Source organism: Phacochoerus africanus, chromosome 6, assembly GCF_016906955.1.
Source record: "Phacochoerus africanus isolate WHEZ1 chromosome 6, ROS_Pafr_v1, whole genome shotgun sequence".
Lineage (NCBI taxonomy): Eukaryota > Metazoa > Chordata > Mammalia > Artiodactyla > Suidae > Phacochoerus > Phacochoerus africanus.
In genome coordinates this window covers 15,503,189-15,525,146 of record NC_062549.1, presented here as the reverse complement: position 1 = coordinate 15,525,146, position 21,958 = coordinate 15,503,189, and the positions used below count along the sequence as shown (strand labels likewise).

Here is a 21,958-nt window from a genome sequence, read left to right as displayed (position 1 = left end):
TTTTTAATTTGGATAAGTGCTCAGAAGCAGAATTGTTGGACCCTATGGCAGTTCTGTTTTTAATTTTTAAAGGAAACTCCATATTGTTTTCCATAGTGGTTGTACCAATTTCTTTTTTTTTCTTTTGGCCATACCCACGGCATGCGGAAGTTCCCAGGCCAGGGATCAAACCCTCGCCACAGCTGCGACCTTTGAACAGCAGTGACAATGTTGGATCCTTAACCCACTGCACCATGAGGAAACTCCCCAATTTCTTATAAACTCATTTCCTCCCCCAATCATCTAGGTTTATAGTCGATAAATATGTTGGAATTTGGTTAGGGACATGATATACATTTTCTTGAATAGCAGAGACACTGAAAATTTAATTATTAGTTTTGAAATAGGGGTGCTGTGTTGGAAAGTACAACAGTAGTATTTTTCTAAGCATTGTAAAGATTGTAAAGGAAAATATTAAAGAGAGACACAAAGATTCTAAATTTATGCGCATTAAATTATCAGTTTTAAAGCAAAAGATTACACAGTTTTAAAAAATAGTAAAAGATACAAAGTATAACATGATCTGTTTCCCCCTGATTTTTGACCTCTAATATCTTAGCCCCACATCCCTGGAGGCAGCCATTCTCCCCAGGCATTTGCGAATCCTTCCAAATTCAAGTATGTACAAGAATACATACAAATATTGTAGCTAAATGGTAGCATTCTAGACACATTGTCCTGCACTTTGGTCTTTTCACAAAACAGTGTATCTTGGAGATTAGTCTATATCAAGAAGTACAGCATGGAGTTTCCCAGTGGCTCAGTGGTTTAAGGATCTGGCATTGTCACTGCAGTGGCTTGGGTTGCTGCTGTGGCATGGGTTTGATCCCTGGCCTGGGAACTTCTGCATGCCGCAAACATGGCAAAAAAAAAAAAAAAGAAAAAGAAAAAAAAAGAAAAGAAAAAAGAAAAAGAAAAAGAAAGAAAGGAATTCAGTGCAATCTTTTTCCCCCCTCATTGCTGTAGCGTTTCCTTTGCATTGATACATTATAATTTATTAAAGCAGTCAATCTCTCATTGATGGATATTAATTTTTTTTTAGCCTTTAGATGCTACTTATAATGATATTTATATGGCTTAACTGGGGCAAAAAGTATATGGATTTAAAATTTGATATCACCAAATTGCCCTCCAAAGAGGTAACAATTTATACTCCAGCTAACAGCGTGCAAGAGTGCTTGTCGCCCCCGCCCCAGGCACTCTGAAACCATAAATTATCAAAAAATGCAGTAAACTCTTAATTAACTTTTTTAGGGAGAGTGCTAATTGAAAAGGAAGGCAGGGAGAATATGCATAATAAAATCAACAGAAAATTTCCAAATCTCATTTGAGCTGTTCACTCCTTTCCTCTTTATTACTCCTGCCTCGGAGCCTCTTACCGTGAATTTACGTGTCAGTTTTCTCCTCCCTGTAGTATTCCCCTTCTCCATCACATCTTTCCGCATGGATGTGACATGAAATAATGTGCATGAAAATGCTTTAAAATGGCAAACCTCGGAGTTCCCATCGTGGTGCGGTGGTTAATGAATCCAACTAGGAACCATGAGGTTGTGGATTCGATCCCTGGCCTTGCTCAGTGAGTTAAGGATCCAGCATGGCCATGAGCTGTGGTGTAGGTCGCAGACATGGCTTGGATCTGGTATTGCTGTGGCTGTGGTGTAGGCCGGCAGCTGTAGGTCCTATTGGACCCCTAGCCTGGCAACCTCCATATGCCATAGATGTGGCCCTAGAAAAGACAAAAAAGACAAAAAAATCTTCGTTACAGATTTAGATTCCAATTTTCAAGCCCAAAGACCATCAGATGTTGAAGGAACCAGTTAGCAGAGGCGGGGGAGTATTTCCCAGCTAGAAACGTATGTGTGGGCTCAGAGGCCTGGAGAACCTGGACTGGGCAGTTGGGTTTGAAACGTGTGAATCTCGGTGGAAGGCAATAAACACGAAAATGAATTTATCAGCCCAAAGCAACCTATAGCATCTCATAGACCAGAGAATGAAGAACTTCATGTGTTTTGCACATAAAAGAAATTCTGAACACCAAAATTCTTTAAAAGTGGGAACATAGGTATGAAAAACTTCCTGAACTGTTATACACAGTTTCCTGTTCTCTTAAACAGGAGACACTGAACATAATGTAACTTTTCATGGATATTGAAGGACCGCCTTTTTGAAGGTCTCATTATAAAATATGGCAACATCTTTCAGCTTCTACATTAAGGTTTTTCTGTGTCTCTTTTTAATTTTTTTGCTTTTTAGGGCCTCATGTGCGGCATACAGAAGTTCTCAGGCTAGGGGTCAATTCAGAGCTGTAGCTCCTGGCCTCCACCACAGCCGCAGCAACATGGGATCCCAGCCACATCTGTGACCTACACCACAGCTCACTGCAACGCCGGATTCTTAACCCACTGAGTGAGGCCAGGGATCGAACCTGCATCCTCATGGTTCCTAGTCGGATTTGTAACCTGCTGACCCACAGCAGGAACTCTATGTTGCCTTTAAAAGCAGGCTGTTAGTGGTCACTTCGTCCTCTCCCTGCTGTCATCTCTAATGTCCTCGTGCTGTCCTCCATCCTGTGGCTCAAATATAATTTCTGAAACAACTTCCTAGTTCTGACTCCCCTACTCCCATCAGTCCTCAAAGCACACAACCCGAGAGTTCCTGTTGTGGCTCAGCAGGTTAAGGACCTGACGTAGTCTCTGCGAGGATGCAGGTTCCATCCCTGGCCTCCCTCAGTGGGTTAAGGCTCTGATGTGGCCGCAAGCTGCAACACAGGTCACAGATGCAGCTGGTGTCGCTGTGGCTGTGGTGTAGGCCATGGCGGCAGCTCCAATTGGACCCCTGGCCTGGGAACTTTCCAGGAAAAAAGAAAGGAAAAAACAAAAAACCACACGAGCCACAACAAAGCACTACTCCAGGTTTCTACTTTGGACATGTCCTGCCTCACATTTGGAGAGGCTCGATGAAGTTCTGATGGTGAAACATCTAGCACTTGCATTCCCATTGTTTTGACTTCACGCCAACTCCACTTTGGTCCCAGACTCAGCAAGAACAGCTGCATGACTCTAGGCACATCTTTTAATTTCTTACATCTTTCGTCTTCTTATCTATAGGATGTGGAGACTGGTCTAAAGATTTTCTTCAACACTAAGAGTCAATCATTTGCTTCAAATTAGAAATCTCCCTTATCCAGAATTTCATTTCATTCTCTCCCCAGTCATTCCTGAGAATTTCAGAGGGAAGTTTGAAGCTGAGAAATCCTGAGAAAATAAAATTTGAATCGCGCTCACTCCAAATTAAAAACCACACGGAGGAGTTCCCTTGTAGCGTTGTGGCTTAAGGATCTGGCATTGGCACTGCGGTGGTTCAGGTTGCTGCTGTGGTGTGGGGTCAGTCCCTAGGCAAGGGAACTCCCACAGGCTGCAGGCGCAATGAAAAATCAATGAAATAAATAAATAAATAAAACAAACCACGCCGAGATAAATTTTCACTCATTATTATAGAGAGGCAAGTAAATAACTAAATGAATAATTTAAAATTGACAATTCAGGGATTGGCCAGGGTGTGGAGAAATGGCTCTTTTTTTTTCTCTCCCCCTGCCCCCCACCCCACTTTTAAAGCTTTATTGCACTTTGGTTGATTCACAATGTTGTGATAATTTCTGCTGTGCAACAAAGTGATTCAGTTATACAAATATGCATATCCATTCTTCTTCAGGTTCTTTTCCCGTATAAATTATCGCAGATGAAAAATGGCTATTTTCATAGGCTGCCAGTGGGAATGTACAGTGGCTTAACTCCTTTAGGAAAAAAAAAAATCCATGCTGTCTACTAAAAAGTTACATGCACATAAGCTGCAACCCAACCGTTCCCATCGTATGCCCTTTGTATAGGGAAACTTATATATATGTTGTGCAAAGATGTGACGGATGACATTTTTTTTTTCTATTTGAAAGAAATTGAAAACAAATTAAATGCCTTTCCGTCGGGAGTGGCCAATCAATTGATGATACAGTTATGCCACTGAGGGCCTTGCAGCAATTGGCTAGAACTAAATGCAGAGCTCCTGCAGAGCTAAAGCTAATCCATGAACAGAGGTCTTACATGCAAGCCTGGAATTTATGGTCAGAAGAAATTTTATGTTTTACAGTACTTTGTCTTCGACTTCACTGGGCCCCAGTTGCATCTTTTTGACAAGATCATCAAAATCTCAGTGAGTATATCGTTGGTGGGGGCGGTGAGGGGAGGTGGAAGAGAGGCATTGGGAACTCCCTAGGGCAGCTCAGTCTGCCTGGCGATGAATAGATTCAGGGGTGTGAGTGTGGGTTGGTGAGTTTGAAACCCACAGGGTAGAATTTGAAATAATAGGTGTGGAGGAGTAGGGGGAATAAACCCCCCTCAAGAAAATCTAGATTTGTTGGAAGCAAGTTATAAGCCATCAGCAAGCCGTCAGCGTTTGAATTTGTAGCCTAATGTATGTAGAGGAATGGGAAATATATACGTGAAATATACATGACGTCTTAATGGCTTGCCATTTTGAGTTGATTTCTTTCTTTTTATCAAACGAATGTTTCTCTCTTGGGGTGAGGTCCACAAGAATAATTCGGCACACACCCCTTTCTCCTCCTAGTTGGTAATAAATAGAAAAACAGGAACAAGAATCAGGGAGGAACAAATATATCAGTCACGCTGGATCAGAAAATGTGATTTGGAGCAAGTGGTTGCCATCTGGCTTCATGGTTGCCTCTGAGCATTAAACATCAAGACCTGCCCATGGGGAGTTGGGCTTGCTGTGTAGACCGTTCCTCAGCCTGGCTGGGTGATTTCCTGCCTCTACAGATGAAGTCAGAAGAGTGGAGACAGACAGAGTCCTGGTCTAGCCAGGGGCCATATCTAGCATGGTCACCTGGTGGAGGGCAGGTATGAGAAGGAAAGTGGCAGTGATGGAGCCATCTAGTCCGGACGAGGGTAGGGCAGGCCAGCTGGGATCACTGCCAGCTTCACACCACTCAGTAAAGGAGCAGAGAGCAGCAGATGGTATCTTGTCTCTCTCTCACCAGCCTGAGAAGCCACAGCTCCTCCCATGAAGAGCGGGTGCAGGCCTGAAAGTGGTGGGAATGCGAAGTCGAAGGGTAGATGTTTCCTTCCCAGGGAATTCTGAAAGGACAGAATTCCTGCTTTATGTGACAGCATAAGATGCATGGAGAAGAGGAGGAGATGTTTTCGACCGTGAAACCAGCCCTAATCAGAATTACATAGATGACAAAACTTGTCTTGAAGGTTTCCTTGCCTGTCTTTATCACCCACTCAATCTCTATGATAAATAGTACATTACAGGGCATTATATCATATGTTTGTGTATATATGATATATAAACCCTGCATTAAGGCTTAGGTAATAGTGGAATCATAATATTCTCTTTCGGGCGGTACTTGAAGACGGTAACTCCAAGGATGAAAAGTCATCAGGAGCTAAAACTTCCTTCACATGTGAATTTCAGGCCCGATGACAGGTGGTGAGAAGCTATTTTGGGACCTGGGACTTTGTTCAGGATGTTGTCTCATTGCATGGCTCAGGCAACCACCTGTTTGTGGGATCGGCCTTCTAACAGGCTCCTAGGAGACTGTCTAGATTGCAGAGGAACCGTTGACAGCTGGGTTTTACACAGTATCCTACACAAAGATCATGACTCTCTGTGGGGCAAGTGGATTTTTAGATGGGATCAAAGCTGGTTTTGCCTATCTCTGTCCCTCTAACTTGAAAGAAAAAAAGTACTTTGGTCTCCCCAAATGACCCTTAGGGATAGAGACCAAAGATTTTAAAGGGGAAACTCCCCCTGAGGGGGGAGTGTTTAGTGTAAGTTTTCTGCTAGTCCATGGACCAAAAGCCAGCATGTTCAGAAAAAATTCAGTGTGGGAGAGAAGGGGGTGAGGGCTGTAAGCAGACGCTATTGGGACAGTCAGGCTGTAGGTGACCCGGCTGGTGCCAAAGACCATCTTCCCTTGACCATGGCCCCAGGCACACAAGGCTCCCGCCCTGCATGGGTGAGACGCCCCAGTGTTCCCATCACCTAATGCTTGCCCATGCTGGGGATGCCTGGCGCTAATATTGGGTGGGTGATTTGTTATTTAAAATCTCCTAGGGGCTCTTGCCTCCCATCCCATTCCCAGGGACTGAGATGTCAACTTGACAAGAGAGCTTGAATTAGGCTTGTGTTCTTGCTCAGGGCTTTGGGAACCTGCATTTGCACGTGCCAGCATGGGGGACTTTTGTGCACCTTGCCTTAAATAACTCGCCTTCTCAAGCCAGACTGTCTTTGCTTCCTCTCTCTCTCTCTCTTTTTCTTTCTTTCTTTTTTTTTTTTTTTGTCTTTTTAGGACCAAACCCATGGCATATGAGGTTCACAGGCTAGGGGTTGAATTGGAGTTGTAGCCACTGACCTACACCACAGCCATAGCAATGCCAGATCCAAGCCTTTTCTGCAGCCTACACACAGCTCACGGCAAAGCTGGATCCTTAACCTGCAGAGAGAGGCCAGGGATCGAACCTGCATCTTCATGGATGCTAGTCAGATTCATTTCTGTTGAACCACGACGGGAACTCCCCTTGCTTCCTCTCAGGTTTCTAACACCCTTGCAAGGTTCGGGCAAGGGAGGAAGAGTAGAAAGGGACACGGAAAGGGCTGTCGTTTCCTCATTTTTTGAAGTCAATTGAATTTATCATTTCATATTGCCTCTGCCAAAAGGAGCTGTTCAGAAGCTACAAGAGGCTCTCCCTTAACCATCGTTCAATTAGTCATTCATTCACTGAATGCTTATTATGAACAAGACCACGTGGTGGGTAGAAGAGAGGCCACTGTCCTTGAACCAAGAAACTCAGAGTTTTATGGTAGAAGGAAGTTCCTTGAATTTTACAGTAGAAAGAAACTCAGAGGCCGTCCAGTCCAATTGGCAGCTGGTGCAGGAATCCCTCTCCGCCTCCTCCATGACACAGGACACAGGGTCTTGGGCTCTACTTGATTATATTCAGGGCTGAGGAGGTCACTACTTCTAAAAAGTCCACTCCATTGCTGGGAAGTTCTGTTATAAAACTTGCCCTTGGAGTTCCTGTTGTGGTGCAGCAGTAACGAGCCTGACTCGTGTCCATGAGGATGCGGGTTCACTCCCTGGCCTCGATCAGTGGATTAAGGATCCGGCGTTGCCATGAGCTGTGGTGTAGGTTGCAGACACGGCTCAGACCTGGTATTGCTGTGGCTGTGGTATAGGCCGGCAGCTGTGGCTGATTCAACACCTAGCCTGGGAACCTCCATCTGCCAGAGGTGCGGCCCTAAAAAGACCAAAAACAAACAAACAAACAAACAAAAAACCCAAAATAAAAAAAAACCTTGCCCTTATTAGTGAGCTGAAATCTCTCTTCCTGTTGCTTGGGAACCACACAAGCATCCTATTCCTTCTTCTAGATGGCAGGATGTTCAAGCATTGTAGACATTGGAGTTACCACTGCTCTTCGTCCACCCTCCCGGTTTTTTTTTTTCTGGCCTAAAAGTTAACCTCTTCCTAGTTCCTTAGCACTTTCTCATACAGTGCTCTTCGGGACCCAAGCCCAGCTCTGCCATCTTCCTTTAGAACTTCTCATCTTCATAGCATTAGCCTTCAAACGTGCTGCTATAACCAACCAGCCAGGCACTCAGCTGACTTCTGAGCAGACAAAATACTGAGGATGACAGCTTCCTTTTTTCGGACCATTGTACGTGTCCAAAACCTCGCAACTTTGCAAGGTAGTAGTTAATGAGTTCTCTGAGATAGCTGTGAGCCAAGAGCTCTGGGATTTTTTTTTTTTGTTCTTCTCTCTTTTAAGGAGAGAAAGGGAACACTTTCTATTTGGAGGATCAGGAAGGGCTGCTTGGAGGAGGAGGTATTTGCTCTAGGCGTCGGAGGATGGGTCGTTTCAACAGGCAGAGGTGAGTGTGTGGAAGGACGGGCGGCTCTAGAGTTCCTTTTGGCTCAAAACACAGCACAACACAACCTTTTAGGCGGTAAGATGTGTTAGGTGTCCTTCAATAGAGGCTTCAGCTGAAACCCTTCTCGGAGGATGAGGTCCTTTGGACGTGCCGTACAGCAGCCCTGAGGCTTGATACCCAAAGGTCACTGTGCTCCGGAAAGAGCGAAGGCCAGGCTCAAGGCTCAGAATCCTCTTCGACGTGTCATGAACCTGTTCATAGATTTCTCCTCAAAGAGAAATCTAGCGCTATTAGACTCACTGCGCCTTCTCTCCGCAGGTCTTTCACCACAAGCTGATAGGAAGTGTACTGATCGGCTCCTTCAAAGTGGACCTGGGGACCGTGTACAACCAACCTGGTGAGGAAGCCTTGCCTCCCAATGTCTCTCTTACTCTGGCACCTGGAGGTTGGCTCACCTGTTTGTTCATCCATTTATCCCTTCACGCAATAACACTGAGCAAGACATGGCTCTTTTCTTCAAAGTTTGCAATCTAATGATAAAACTGCCTTCTGTGTCCACACGTCTGAGCAGATTTTTTTCTTTAAATCTTCACTTAGATGCAAACTATGACATTTAGAATAGGTAACAAGGAGGGCCTACTCTGTAGCACCTGAAACTATATCCAATCTCTTGGGATAGAACGCGATGGAAGACCATAAGAGAAAAGAATGTATATATTATATAGGTCTGTCTAGGTCGCTTTGCTGTACAGCAGAAATGGGCGCAACATTGTAAATCAACTATGCTTTAATAATAATATAAAAAACACACACACATGAAATCTTCCCAAATTCTGTCTCATTTACTGCTGTGAGACACAAGGAGGAAAGACAGAAGGGTGTAGAAGTTAAGAATATGGACTCTGGAGTTCCCGTCATAGCTCAGCAGAAACAAATCTGACTAGCATCCATAAGGATGCAGGTTCCATCCCTGGCCTCGCTCAGTGGGTTAAGGATCCGGCGTTGCTGTGAGCTGTGGTGTAGGTTGCAGATGTGGCTCGGATCTGGCATTGCTGTGGTTGTGGTGTAGGCCAGTGGCTACAGCTCCAACTCGACCTCTAGCCTGGGAACCTCCATATGCTGTGGGTGCAGACCTAAAGAGACCAAAAAAAAAAAAAAAAAAAAAGAATATGGACTCTGGAGCCAGATAGACTGGCTTCAAATTCCACTCTCTTCTTTCTTGGCTGTGCAATCCTGGGTTAATAACTTGACTTCTCTGTGTTTCAGTGTCCCCATCTGTAAAAATGGGGATAAAATAGCACCTCCTTCATAGGGTTTTTGGTAGAGTAAGTGAATAAAAATACATAAAGTGCTTCTATGGAATCTAGCAGAGAATAATGACTGTGGCATGCCATTTATGAGTTTACTATAATACCTATTTTTATCCCCAATTTACCAGAGAAGCTAGGTATTCTGGCCAAGGTCAAGAGCTATTCAGTAACAGAACAAACAGCAAATGTAGCTCCTCTTATGTAAGGCCCCTTCTCTTCAACAGTAATTCCAATTCACATGACCCAGTGAGTGGGCATAGCAGAGTTCAGCGGGCTGGGTTTAATACAGTCAGGGCTGACAGAAGCTGTGGAAATTGGAGGGGTGGGCCTACAACCATATGGAAGGGGTAGTGTCTATTCAGCTCCTTTGCCACCTGCTGTCAAGTGGAAATGTGGGCTCCGCATTACCAGTTCTGACAGTTTTTTTAAATAAGAGATAAGCCTGGGAGTTCCCTCGTGACTCAGCAGGTTAGGGATCAGGCGTTGTCACTGCTGTGGCTCTGGTTACAGTTGTGGCAAGTGTTTAATCCCTGGCCAGGAAATTCTTCATGCCCCAGGTGTGGCCAAAAAAATTAAAATTAAAAAAAAAAGATAAGCCTGAAGTCTAGATTTTCTTTTCTTTTTTTCTTTCTTTCTTTTTTTTTTTTTTGTCTTTTTGCCATTTCTAGAACTGCTTCTGCGGCATATGGAGGTTCCCAGGCTAGGGGTCGAATCGGAGCTGTAGCCACCGGCCTACTCTAAAGCCACAGCAATGCGGGATCCAAGCCATGTCTGCAACCTACACTGCAGCTCACGGCAACACCGGATCCTTAACCCACTGAGCAAGGCCAGGGATCGAACCTACAACCTCATGGTTCCTAGTTGGATTCGTTAACCACTGAGCCACGACGGGAACTCCCCAGCCTGAAGTCTAGATTTTCTAAGAGCTTTTGAAGTTTGGGCTCACTGCGTAGCCCAAACAATTCATGAGTGGCACTTCAGTCTGGGAAATAATCTGTGATGTCTACACTCCATTAAGGTCAAAGCAAGACTCCTGTCCAGACCACCTGCTAGGTGGAAGGCTTCTGGAATCCCTGTGGGCAGGATGGAGAAGTGGGTGGGAAGCAGAGGAGAGGACAGGAGGGGGAAGGGGAAGGGGCGTGGGACCACGAGCTGGCCCCTCCCTGGGAGCTGAGGGCCGGGAGGCGCTGGGTTGGAGCATCTGGGTTCATGGGTGCAGCCTGTCTGAGCTGTCAGCGCGTTTTGCAGGTCATCAGTTCTGTGACAAGTGGGCTGTGCTCACGGACCCTGGCGACATCAGGACTGGCGCGAAGGGGTACCTGAAATGTGACATCAGCATGACCGGGAAAGGCGACGTCTTAAAGCCCAACCCCAAAACCTCCGATGCTGAGGAGCAAATAGAAAAGTGAGACAGGTCCCTCTCGGACCATGCATGACAAGTGATACGTTCTGATTTCCATGATCTCTTTCCTCTCCCTTTCCTTATGGGTACCTGCCAACTGCCAAGTTCAAGGCCTGTCTCCCCAGGACTCTGCTCTCTCAGAAGTACCACGTTGTGTCTTATCAAAGGCATCAGCTTCTAGGACAACAACAGCCTGTCTTCCTATAATAACCCAGAATAGCTTAGCGATTCTTCAGCATATCCTATGGAGCTTAGCTGCGGGTTCTTTGAAGGAAGTGTAATTTTTCCACCACTGGCTTGTGAAGTGGGAACACAGAAGGCACTTCTTTGAAGGGCGTAGTCTAACTCCGGGACCTGAGTGAGTTTGCCTTTACCCTATTCATACCCTCCTCTGTCTTTCCACCAGGAAGGATACTCACTTTAGCCACGAAGCCTCATCTTTCGGATTTTTCTCCCCCACTGGGATCCTTCTTTCCGCTTCCAAATCACGTTGACCTTTTCTCTCTATTCTTTCAAGTAAGGGAGTTTTTAACGGTTTATTTTTGTCCCCTTGAAGGAACCTTTTGATCCCTCAAGGGTGTCCATCAGAGAGACCCTGGGCCAGATTCTTTGTGAGACTCTACAGGGCAGAAGGGTTGCCCAAAATGAACTCTAGCCTCATGGCGAACGTCACCAAGGCCTTTGTGGGCGACAGTAAGGACCTGGTGGACCCCTTCGTGGAAGTCTCCTTCGCTGGGCAGATGGTGAGGAACCATTGTCACCACTCCTGGCAGGTCTGGGCCAGAGCCCCGCTCTTTCCCCAGGATGCTGCTGGTCAAATGACATGAAGTTAAAATCAAAATTAGGAGGTGCCTGGAGAGAGAAAGCTTGTCACAAAAAGGGGTTGCTTCACGTGGCAGGAGAGTAGGGGAGGGTCCCCGACTCCCTCTCCCACTGGAGCTCATGGAGAAAAGCTAGCGGGGGTCGCGGCTCGGGACCCAGGCAGACAAGTCTCTTCCCTCACCTCTGGCTATGTCTCTGAACGCTTGCCCAGTCCCCAGTGCCCAGAGAATTGCCACTCCCCCTCTGTTCTGCTCTCCAATCTATCCAGGTGGTCCTTGTCCTCTATAAGCCTGGGCATCCGTGTTCCCAGCTGTTCCCTGCTCAAGAGCCATTGCAAGTGCCAAGGTGTACGGACTTGGTCAGAGCTTAGTCTTTTTTTTTTTTTTTTTGGTCTTTTTAGGACTGCACCTGCAGTATATGGAGCTTCCCAGGATAGGGGTCCAGGGGGAGCTGTAGCTACCAGCCTAAGCTGCAGCCACAGCAAGGCTACATCTGAGCCGCGTCTGCAACCTACACCACAGCTCACAGCCACTCTGGATCCTTAACTCAGTGAGCGAGGCCAGGGATCGAACCTGCATCCTTATGGATGCTAGTCAGATTAGTTTCCGCTAAGCTGTGATGGGAACTCCCAGAGCTTAGTCTTGGTTGGCTGGATCTTGAAACTTCAGCTGACCCACCTACTGTCTCCACCCTTAAAACATATGCTTCCCCTGGCCCCTTCCCTCAGCAGGGTGAACCTTAGACTGTTTTTGCCTTGGGCCCCATTGGCAGTCATGTAGGATGTCACCTCTATTTCATGATGAGGAAACTGAGGTCCAGACTGGTGATGGGATTTGTACCAGGTCCTACTCTGAGAAAACATGGACTTGGGTCTGAGTGCATCTGCCGCATTCCTAGAGAGGATGGAACCACTTTTTCATAACACTGAGTTGTCGCAGGTCCTCACCTTTGTCCCAGATGCCAGCCTGGTGCCTGCAACAGAGTAGGATATCAACAGTGTTTGCAGGGTGTAACTGATTTTCACGAGTGTCTGGTGCAACCAGGTTCATTGTTTTTGGCAACTTGCTTTATCTTTTCAGCAGGTGGGAAGTGTTTTCTTTAGTCAGTCAAGGGCATCTTTCCTTTCCTTCAGTGGCTCAGCTCACATCGTCCTGGCTTTGTTTTTAGGGGCGAACCACGGTGCAGAAGAACTGTGCCGACCCCGTGTGGCATGAACAGGTGGTCTTCAAGGAAATGTTCCCTCCCCTGTGTCGGAGGGTGAAAATCCAGGTGTGGGACGAAGGCAGCATGAACGATGTAACGATGGCAACCCATTTCATCGACCTGAAGAAAATCTCCAATGAACAGGATGGAGATAAAGGTAAAGCCTCACACGTCTGACTTGGAGAGAGAGTTGCAAAATGATGACACCACGATCTATGATATAATGTCATCTAAAGAATGATCTAGAGTCCTCATCTTCCGATCCAGAGGGTGGGAGTAGACAATGCGTGGCACCTCCCATCCTTTGTGTGATCTGTGACTTGGGTTGGTTCAGAGGGTAGGCAGAGCCGGCTCTGGGAACTGGGAGGCTTTCTCCCCACCCCAAGTCTCCCAGGAACATTGCTGTGTGTCCTTGAGGAAGTCACTCCCTCTCTCTGGGCCTTATGTGTCTTAATTGAAAAATGAAGAGTTTGGATTAGATCAGAGGTTGGCAAACAGTGGTCCATGGGCCACACCTCATGTTACCAAATGGCCTGCAAGCTAAGAATGGTTTTTACGTGTTTAAGTGGTTCAAAAAAATACTGTGACCCCAACTCACTGATGTGAGCCTGAGAGCAGAGCATGAGAGCAGTAAGGTGATGCAGACTGTGTACTCGGAGAGCCAGGGAGGGACTGAAGAGTCCCAGCCACTCCACTGAGTCAGTCGAGAGAGTGTCTACCTTTGAAAAAACTCTTTATTTGCAAAATATAAGTTAGTAACTGATAATTCTCTAAAAATCCCAAGCTACTCTCCCTCCGATAAATCCCAAGGCAATCTTCCTCTGAACTACAAACTTACATTGTTCAATCATTGCAAATATACATTAATTAATGTCTGTATTTGCATGTGTGTCTCTATGTGTGTATATACATGTACACATTATACTGAACGTCTTGGCTTAAGCAGAGAACCAGATTTACACATTTTGGTGTCCTGCAGAGAGTCACACCATCGAAAAGCCTTGCTAAGTATCCACTGTTTCATTCTTCCTGTTTTGCGAGGGTTTGCCATAGGGCTGCTTTCTGCAGGAAGCACGCTGCCCATCTGGAGGATGTTGCAACTAGACCCAGTCATGTTTTACCCACAACTTTTCAGAAACCTCTTGATGGGTTTAGGGAGATGTATAACAATGGTTAAAAAATAGACATCATAAAATTTTTCTATCTCTTTCAATACAGTATCTCTGTTTCCAAGAACTGATTTAAAGGTGGACTAGAATCTAGTCCACCGTGGCGGGAAGTGAAGGGAAGATACAATAAAATATTGTGGAAACATCTGGAAACTCTTTCTTGTCAACAAGAGGGGAACTGTTAAGCAAATTATGATCTATCTGGAGTTACCATCGTGGCTCAGCAGTAACGAACCCCGACCAGTATCCATTAGGATGCGGGTTCGATCCCTGGCCTCACTCAGTGAGTTAAGGATCTGGCATTGCTGTGAATTGTGGTGTAGATCACAGATGTGACTCGGAGCCCGTGTTGCTGTGGCCGTGGTGTAGGCCAGCAGCTGTAGCTCTGATTCAACCCTTAGCCTGGAAACTTCCATATGCTGCAGGTACAGCCCTAAAAAGCCAACAACAACAAAAAGTGCTATAGCTACTTATTAAGAATAATGCCTGAATTCACGTGCACTTTCAAAAGGCTGACATGAAGCCCTTCATGGATATTCTCCCTTTTAATAGGTGAGATAGGTCCTACCAGGATCTCCATCTTCCATTCAAGGAACCTGAGGCATCAGGAAGTTAAAAAACTCACCCAAGGTCACGCAGCTTGAAATGGGCAGAGCTGAGAGTTGAGATTTGAACCCAGGCAGCCAAGCTCAGGGCCTCCATGTGGTACCGCCTGTCGAAACGGAACATTCTGTTGCCAAATGTCTGTTTTGTAGACACTGAATATTTTCCCAGATGCTGTGTGTGAAGAGAGGAAAATACTTACTCTAGTAGGAAGTTAAAATAACCAGGTCTTTCCAGTTCTACATTTAGAACACACCACAGAATCTCTGCTTCCCTCAATCTCCACCATCATCCTAGTCCAAACCACCTGTATCTTCAATTTGATGATGCAGTGGTCCTCCAGTTTGCCCACATCCATTTCTATACCCCTTCATATAGCAGCCAGACTGATCGTGTGTGTGTGTGTGTGTGTGTGTGTCTTTTGTCTTTTTAGGGCCACACCCTCGGCATATGGAGGTTCCCAGGCTAGGGGTCTAATCGGAGCTACAGCTGCCGGCCTACACCACAGCCACAGCAACACCAGATCCAAGCTGCATCTGTACCCTACACTGCAGCTCATGGCAATGCCAGATCCTTAACCCACTGAGGGAGGCCAGGGATTGAACCCGCAACCTCATGGTTCCTAGTCAGATTCGTTTCCTCTGCGCCATGACTGGAACTCCCAGAGTGACCTTAAAGATATACATCTGAGTAGGTCACATCTTTGCTTCAACTCCTCTAAAATATTCTTATAATTTCTATGTTAAAGACCAAAGTCCTTATTGAGGCTCCCAAGACCCGCTCACCTCTCCAAATGCTTCTCACCTGCTCACTCTCTGGACTCCAGCCTCACTGGCTTTCTCTTCCAGTTCCTTCTGTCTCCAAGCTTCTTTCCAACTGTTCTTCCCTCTGCTCAGCGTTCTTTCTCTTTTTCCCTGTGCCTAACTCCTCTCCACGTGGCATCAGCCTGGTGTTTGTCCTTGCAGCACAATATATGTCTTCTTCATAGTGTTTATAACGTGAATACTTGTTTAATGTTTTTTATCTGCTTTATCTGGGCTCTCTGTTTGGTGTCTAACATGATGCCTGGCACAAGTTAGGAGTCAAAAAAGATTTGATAAATGAATGAACAAACAAGGATGCACATCTTCATTCATAGCATTATTACAATGTGGACAAGTGTAAAGACATGCATGGAAGACAGACTAGAAAGTGACAAAATGACAGTGGGTGGCTTTGGGGAGGGATGTTCTGTATATATTTTCTCTTGTCTTTATATTTTGCATTTCTAAATGAATATGCACAACTTGCATAAAGAAAAAAAAAAGCATAGCTTGAGGGAGTTCCCGTTGTGGCTCAGTGGTAATGAACCATGGGGACTCAGATCCTATCCCTGGCGTTGCTCAGTGGGTTGAGGATCTGGCATTGCCGTGAGCTGTGGTGTAGGTCACAGATGCAGCTCGGATCCCAAGTTGCTGTGGCTGTGGTGTAGGTTGGCAGCTACAGCTCCGAATTGACCCCTAGCCTGGGAACCTCCATAAGCTGCAGGTGCAGCCCTAAAAAGACACACACACACACACACACACACACACACACAGACACACACACACACACAAAGTATAGCTTAAAGCAGAATCGCAGAACCAGGTAACTAAAGCATGGGATCTTTCCAGGCTTTCTACCTACATTCGGACCTGCCTGGATTAACCTGTATGGCTCACCCAGAAACCACAGTCTGATGGATGACTACCAGGAACTGAATGAAGGTTTTGGAGAAGGTGTGTCATTCAGGGGCAGGATCTTGGTGGAGATTGCTGTGGAGATCCTCTCGGGAGGGGCTCAGGAGTCGAAATTCTCCAAGGCACTCAAGGAGCTCAAATTGTCTTCAAAAGACAAAGACTCCAAATCTTCCAAAAGCTCGAGTAAAGAAAAGGATGACAAAACTGATGGTGGAAGACCCCAGCAGGCTTCAGACAAAACCAACTCCACAGAGGTCGAGGTGGAGCCTTTCGACGTGCCCCCGGAGGTAGGTCCTAGCACGTGTTCCACTGCGTCTGTGAGGTGAGCCTGAAGCCCAGGCAGCACCGCCCCCAGATTCCCAAAAACCACAGAGAATTCACCTCGCCCCCCCGCAGAGTGTGCGTTGGTTCCGCCCTGATTTCCAGGGCTGATCTTCTGCCTCTTCTTGCACCCCTCCCAGCCATCTGCTCCGGATACTTGCCTTCCGCATCCCCCCAACACAGATTCCCATGGAAACCACAGTGAAAGAGAAATAAAAGTGCTGTGAGGGAGCTGGTGGGAGTGGGTAGTGGGACGATGGACTGAACTTTATCGGTGGCCTAATTTTGTTTAGCATTCTTAGTTCAGTGTACACTCCGGGTGTGAGATAATGTGGGATGAGGATGAAGAGGAGGAAGAGTCGAGGACAAGCTGGGATGCTAGAAATTGAGAAACTGATTGCCTGCCCCACGCCTGCGGGGAGATCACAGCTGGAGGGAATGCTTATCTTTGCTTGTGACTCAACATAAAACATGGTAGCGTTTTTCCAGCGGGTTGTGTCCTTTGGGGGAGAGATCTGGGGCTCCAAGCTGACTACAAACCAGGAAAAAAAAGCCTCTCAATTGTTTCATTCAGCAATAGTACTTTGTAGTTGCAAATGGCGGAATTTTATTTTACTTTTTCTGTTTAGGGCCACACCCACAGTATATGGAAGTTCCCAGGCTAGTGGTCTAATCAGAGCTATAGCTGCCAGCCTACGCCACAGCCACAGCAAAGCCAGATCTGTGACCTACACTGCAGCTAATGGCTATGCTGGATCCTTAGCTCCCTGAGTGGGGCCAGGGATTGAACCTGAGTCCTCATGGATACTAGTTGGGTTTGTTACTACTGAGCCACACTGGGAACTCCCCCTGCTGTTTTTTTTTTTTTTAATTATGTTTTATGAGTAGCATAGGTGGGTGGATTTTAGGTTGGATGACTTTGCCTCTGGGAGTGTGTTTCTCAGGTCAACCAGAAAATAATTTTGGATGGGGAAGGGAGGTCATGGCCAGTCTCTCATAGCTGTCCATACCTCATAGAGACTAGACAGACTGAAGGGTTTCAGCATCCAGGGCACCACAGTCTTGGGAGAGCCACTTAATTTTACTGCTGGGACCTGATAAATCTTAAGAAATAGTGTAGGGGAGAGGGTGAGCTCAGGGTTGGCGACCTTGGGGATTGGTCCTATTCTTGGCTCAGATACTAACACCCCCCTGTGCTTTGGTTTACTCATCACCAAATGGTGTGGTAATAGTCCGTCTGTCATAGGCACCTGCTGGGGTGAATGAGGGAATGGGTGTAAGATGGTGGGCAGGGTTCTTGGCACATCTGTGGTAAGCAGGCTGTGCATTTGTGGTTGTCCTTGTTCCCAGCGGGCAGTTCTTCAGAGCTCTCTCCACCTTACTTGACTCTTCTGGACTTTACCAGAAATTGTGGGGTGCTTAGTAGCTGCCTAAGCTGACATCCTCTTTATCTGTCCCTGTTGAGACCAGCCATTCTTTCATAAACAGAGATTGCCAAGCAGAAAGGAGCCAGGAAATGTCTTTAACCCAAGTCAAGATATTTTGCGGAGCCATCTGAAAAATTAAACTCTAGCAGAAAGCAAGGGTGACAGGTAACTTAGGTAGGGTAGAGTGTACATTTTTTTCTAGAAGGTCAGGGGGCCATCTTGGCTATTGTGTAGAAAGGTGGTAGGAGAGGGGAAAATTCAGACCTCTATTTCATTCAAACCCTTATTTCTCCTCTCTCTTCTTTTAGTCTTGGCTTCTGGTTTATGGTCAGTTCCTCGCTGTGTTTATTGGTTGTCTATTGCTGTATAACAAGTCACCCCAAAATTTGGCAGCTTAAAACAATGAACGTTTATTTTCTCTGTGGGGAAGGAATTTGGAAATACCTTAGCTTAGTGGTTTCAGCTCAGAATCTCTCATGAGGTTGCATTTTAGATGTTGGTAGGGGCTGTAGTCATCTGAAGGCTTGACTGAAGCTGTAGGGTCTACTTCCAAGATGGCGCACTCCCAGGGCTGTGGGTGGGAGGCCTCAGTTCCTCAACACATGGACCCTTCCCTAGGCTGCTTGAGTGTCCTCATGGAAGCTACTTTCCCCTTGATCCGAGAGAGAGCCAGGCAGAAACTGAAATGTCTCTTATGACCAAATCCATGGAAGTCACACACTGATATTCATGCCACATTCCAATTGGTAATAATGAGCCACAAGTCCAGGCCTTAGGAAAGGGAGAGGAATTAAGCTTCACCTTTGAGCGGCGGCGGGAGGGGGGGGGAATTTTCTAAGAATTTGCAGAATATGAGAAAAAGAATGTACCTATATATGTATAACTGGGTCACTTTGCTGTATAGCAGAAATTGGCAGAACATTGTGAACCAACTATAATAAGAAAAAATTTTTAAAGAAAATATGCAAAATAAATAAACAAAAATAAATGAACTTTGGTGGGGGGAACAACTACACCAGGCTTCCACAGAGCCTCAACAGCTCAGACCTAACCCTCACCAGCATGGTGATATCCTTTCTTGCAGCATTTTATTCTTGTTTGCCTCTCCAGGGTCCCCCAGCTCCAATCTCCCTTACTGCCACTGTGCTCTCATTGCGTATCTGGATAGATGAGGTCCCATGACGCTGGCTTTTTAAACATATCCTCATCATCACCATCAAAGCTTATCTCCCTTATGTCAAACTTTGCACTCTTTTCTTTTTTTTGTCTTTTGTCTTTTCAGGGCCACACCTGCAGCACATAGAGGTTCCCAGGCTAGGGGTCTAATCAGAGCTGTAGCTGCCGTCCTATGCCACAGCCACAGCCACACCAGATCCAAGCCACATTTGCAACCTACACCACAGCTCATGGCAACTCTGGATCCTTAACCCACTGAGCGAGGCCATGGATGGAACCCACAACCTCATGGCTCCTAGTTGGATTCACTTCCACTGCACCACAACAGGAACTCCTGTATTCATTTTTAAATCCTCAACATTGGTAGGAATAAAAATAGAGTCTGACTCCATGAGATTTATGGTATAGAAGGGGAGATAAGACATCCAGAATAAACATACAGGAAGTAGAAAGTGAGAAATGCAACGAATAGGGACAGATAAAGTGCTCTTATTTCCTGGAGTGGGTGCAGTATAAATGATTAAATTGTTGAGCTCCCAAGGAAGACAGCTGGGTTTAAGATGTGGTAGGACGGAGCAGTGATGTCTGCCCAGCCTCTGGACAAACTTTCCCTTGGTTTGAATCCTTGAGCAAGTGACTTAAGCTCCTGTTTATTTCAAGTAATAACCTCTACTTCCTGGGCTCACAGTGAGGATTTAGTGGATTAATACAACAAAGTGCTTATTAGAACAGAGCCTGGTGCATAGTAAGTGCTCAATAAATATGAGTCATGTTTAATAACTTTGGATAGGTACCTTACTCTTTCATGAAACTTCAGTGTCTTCATCATTAAATGGGTTTAATGAAAAGATCCCCCTCCTAGGATAGTTATGAGAATCACATGAGATAATGTAGGTAAAATTCTTAGTACCACATCTGATACATAAGAGTTTTATAAACATTACCATCATGATTTTTCTAGCTCAGAAGTCAAGGGATGCTTCCAGAAGAAGCAGCTTGGGATTGGACCTTAAAGGATGGATGGGATTAAGACATGAATGATAAACTATTGAAATACTTATCATTAAAAAAAAAAAAAGAGTTGCTGTTGTGGCTCTGTGGTTAGTGAATCTAACTAGCATCCATGAGGATGCGGGTACGATCCCTGGCCTTGCTCGATGGATTGAGGATCTGGCATGGCTACGAGCTGTGGTGTAGGTCGCAGACATGGCTCGGACCCTGCATTGCTGTGGCTGTGGTGTAGGCTTGCATCTACAGCTCCGATTCAACCCCTAGCCTGGGATCTCCATATACCGGGGGTGCAGCCCTAAAAAGCATAAAAAAAAAAAAAGAGAGAGAGAGAGAGAGAGAGAAAGCTTTATACTAGGTCCTCCGCATGGACAATCTCATTTCTCACGTAGGTCCCATTATGTTTATATCACAGACAAACAAAGTGACACCAACAGTGGATGGTCACCCTAGGGCAATAGCTAGGAAGTAGCAGAGTTGAGATTTGAAGAGGGGGTTGCCTGGCTTGGGAACCTGCTCTCCCTCTTCCAGGCTATGTTTCCTCCAGGTGTCTGAGTGGTTTTAAACCTCCTCCCAGAAAGTAAACTTGGCCCCACGAAAGTGAGATAAGTGGCTGGCTTCCAGCCAGGGGACACAGTGGTGGCAGGTGGGAGCACTGTGTGCTCTGTGACTAAGAGCCAGCACTGGGTCCCCACCCTGTCCCGCATTTTCTGGTCAATAGAAACATTTCCTCCTGCTGATGCCGATGGCACAGGAGGCACCTGTGCGAAGAAAGTATCTCTTTTCTGAGACCGATTGGCTCTCCGAGGGACGGAGTTTAGGGCTGTTGATTGAATGGGGCTCTTAATCTCCGAAGCCACAACCGCTTTATTTCCTTAGACCATTCTAATTGCTTTTCCTGTGGAGTTTAATAAATACAAGGGTAAAGCCAGAAAGCACAGACCTTATGACTCTGGTTCATTGCATCTTTTTGCACTGGAAAGTGATGCTGTGTCACATGGTATCCCAGTTACACATGCTCCTTGAACCATCCATATCTTAGAAAGATATAGGTACCAAGCTTACCTTGAAAATAAAAGGAAATTTGATTGTAAGGTAGAAGCTCAGAAGGTTGAGACTACATCATTCTAGATAAATGGCTGAATTAGATTTGCAATTTGTAGGTCCTGGTTCCTGCCAGTCTGATTAGAGGGGAAATGATGTACCATTTCAGGCTGCCACTGAGTCTCAAGTTGCCTGGACCACAGGCTGGCATCACTAATTCAGCTTCCTACTTTTTTTTTCTTTCTATAGATTGTACCAGAAAAATATGAGGAATTTTTACTTTTTGGAGCATTTTTTGAAGCTACCATGATTGACCGGAGGATTGGAGATAAACCCATTAGCTTTGAAGTTTCTGTTGGTGAGTGTCTGACGCATGGCATAGACTTTATACATGTTCTTAAATAAGTGAATTTGTACCTTACATGCAGATGGTAGCACTCTGATGTTTGCGCCTCAGAAAGAAATTTGTAATTCCTTATCCACTCTAATGTCAATATATAAAGGATAGATTTGTTTTCACACTTGAAAAAAGGATGGAGAGTATAATTTGAATTCAGACAGATTTGGATTACTAATCCTGGTTCTGTTACCTAGGCTCACTTGATTTCTCTGGGTCTCAGTTTCTTCATCCATAAGATGGGAATAATGATAATTCCTCTTGTAGCTGTCACAAGGATTTAACAAGTTAATGCATGCAGCGTGCCATGCATGTCATAGGTACCGTTATTAGAACTCCCAGTAGGCTTCCTGCAGGACTGGTGTG

At 45.7% G+C, this 21,958-nt stretch overlaps 1 protein-coding gene across 1 annotated transcript in view; it reads left to right on the top strand.

The window, feature by feature from the left end:
• The window catches only part of FER1L6 (fer-1 like family member 6), a 145,717-nt gene that overhangs the window by 11,784 nt on the left and 111,975 nt on the right, over positions 1–21,958 (top strand). The window contains exons 5-11 of the mRNA XM_047783301.1: positions 4,183–4,245; positions 8,311–8,389; positions 10,551–10,707; positions 11,261–11,447; positions 12,694–12,886; positions 16,154–16,506; positions 21,445–21,553. Of these exons, the coding sequence (XP_047639257.1) occupies positions 4,183–4,245; positions 8,311–8,389; positions 10,551–10,707; positions 11,261–11,447; positions 12,694–12,886; positions 16,154–16,506; positions 21,445–21,553 (1,141 nt within the window). The remainder of the gene's footprint in view (positions 1–4,182; positions 4,246–8,310; positions 8,390–10,550; positions 10,708–11,260; positions 11,448–12,693; positions 12,887–16,153; positions 16,507–21,444; positions 21,554–21,958) is intronic.